Here is a 956-nt window from a genome sequence, read left to right as displayed (position 1 = left end):
CCTGTTAATTTAATTAATGTGCTTAAAATACATACCACAACCACATAATCAGCTACTTTAGATTCTGGCTGTTCTGGAGTGGGCTTCAATTTCTTAAAATATCCTAAAAGATTATTGGTTTGATTCCGCTTTTGGGAGTTTGAATTAGATAATTCCATCTTGGTTTAATAATATTTATTAGGTACCTTGCTTAGCACATTAACATTAGTTAGTATTAAGTATTTAGTTACACAAAAGAAAGACATCAAATACCTTATTGTCAATTGAATAATACTGATGAGAGAAAAAACCGTTTTCGTACATGATAAATTGATAACTAATATAAGTGATAAACTGATAACATAGAATATTGGTAATCCAATAATCAATATGATGTTATGTTCGCATTATTACATTGTTACGATTTTAGTTGTTACCACGGACTAAGAGGATCACTACAAATTGTTCCACACTATATTTGTCCCAACTACTATTTCATCCTAGTTTTACTATTTGTTCCACAATACACTTGTTTCGTCGATGCTGTGCATACAGCATAGAGTAATACTATATGGCATACTGGGCATTAGTTACAAAAAAATCAATGGGGGGGTTTCAACACCCAAAACCCCCCACTGGCGCACAACATAGAATAATTTAACTATTTTACGTACCTACAAATTTAATTAGGTAGGTAATAGGTATACCTATAATAGTTAAGTTAGGATGACGTTAGGTTATCGCAATAGCTTTTTATTTGTAGTAATACAAGAACCATTACAATAATATTGGAACCTGCTGCTACTGTATTAATTTTTCAAGGTTTTTACTAGCTAACAAAAACAATATAATATATAACTATATATAATATAATACCTATTTATATTATAATTATTAGTAGTATTATAATATATAATAATATGTGTATATATATATAATATTAAATATACTGCTATAATTATAGTATTATATAATAT

At 28.0% G+C, this 956-nt stretch overlaps 1 protein-coding gene across 1 annotated transcript in view; it reads right to left on the bottom strand.

Annotated features, from left to right (window-relative positions):
* Nucleotides 1-158, bottom strand: part of LOC111028988 — a gene marked incomplete at its 3' end in the record, with an annotated part of 8,679 nt that extends 8,521 nt beyond the window's left edge. The window contains exon 1 of the mRNA XM_022307792.1: nucleotides 36-158. Coding sequence (XP_022163484.1) covers nucleotides 36-158 — 123 coding nt within the window. The remainder of the gene's footprint in view (nucleotides 1-35) is intronic.
* Nucleotides 159-956: the final 798 nt, after the last annotated feature.

This window comes from Myzus persicae, unplaced genomic scaffold, assembly GCF_001856785.1.
Source record: "Myzus persicae strain clone G006 unplaced genomic scaffold, MPER_G0061.0, whole genome shotgun sequence".
In the NCBI taxonomy this organism is placed as follows: Eukaryota; Metazoa; Arthropoda; class Insecta; order Hemiptera; family Aphididae; genus Myzus; species Myzus persicae.
This window is presented reverse-complemented; position numbering and strand designations above follow the sequence as displayed.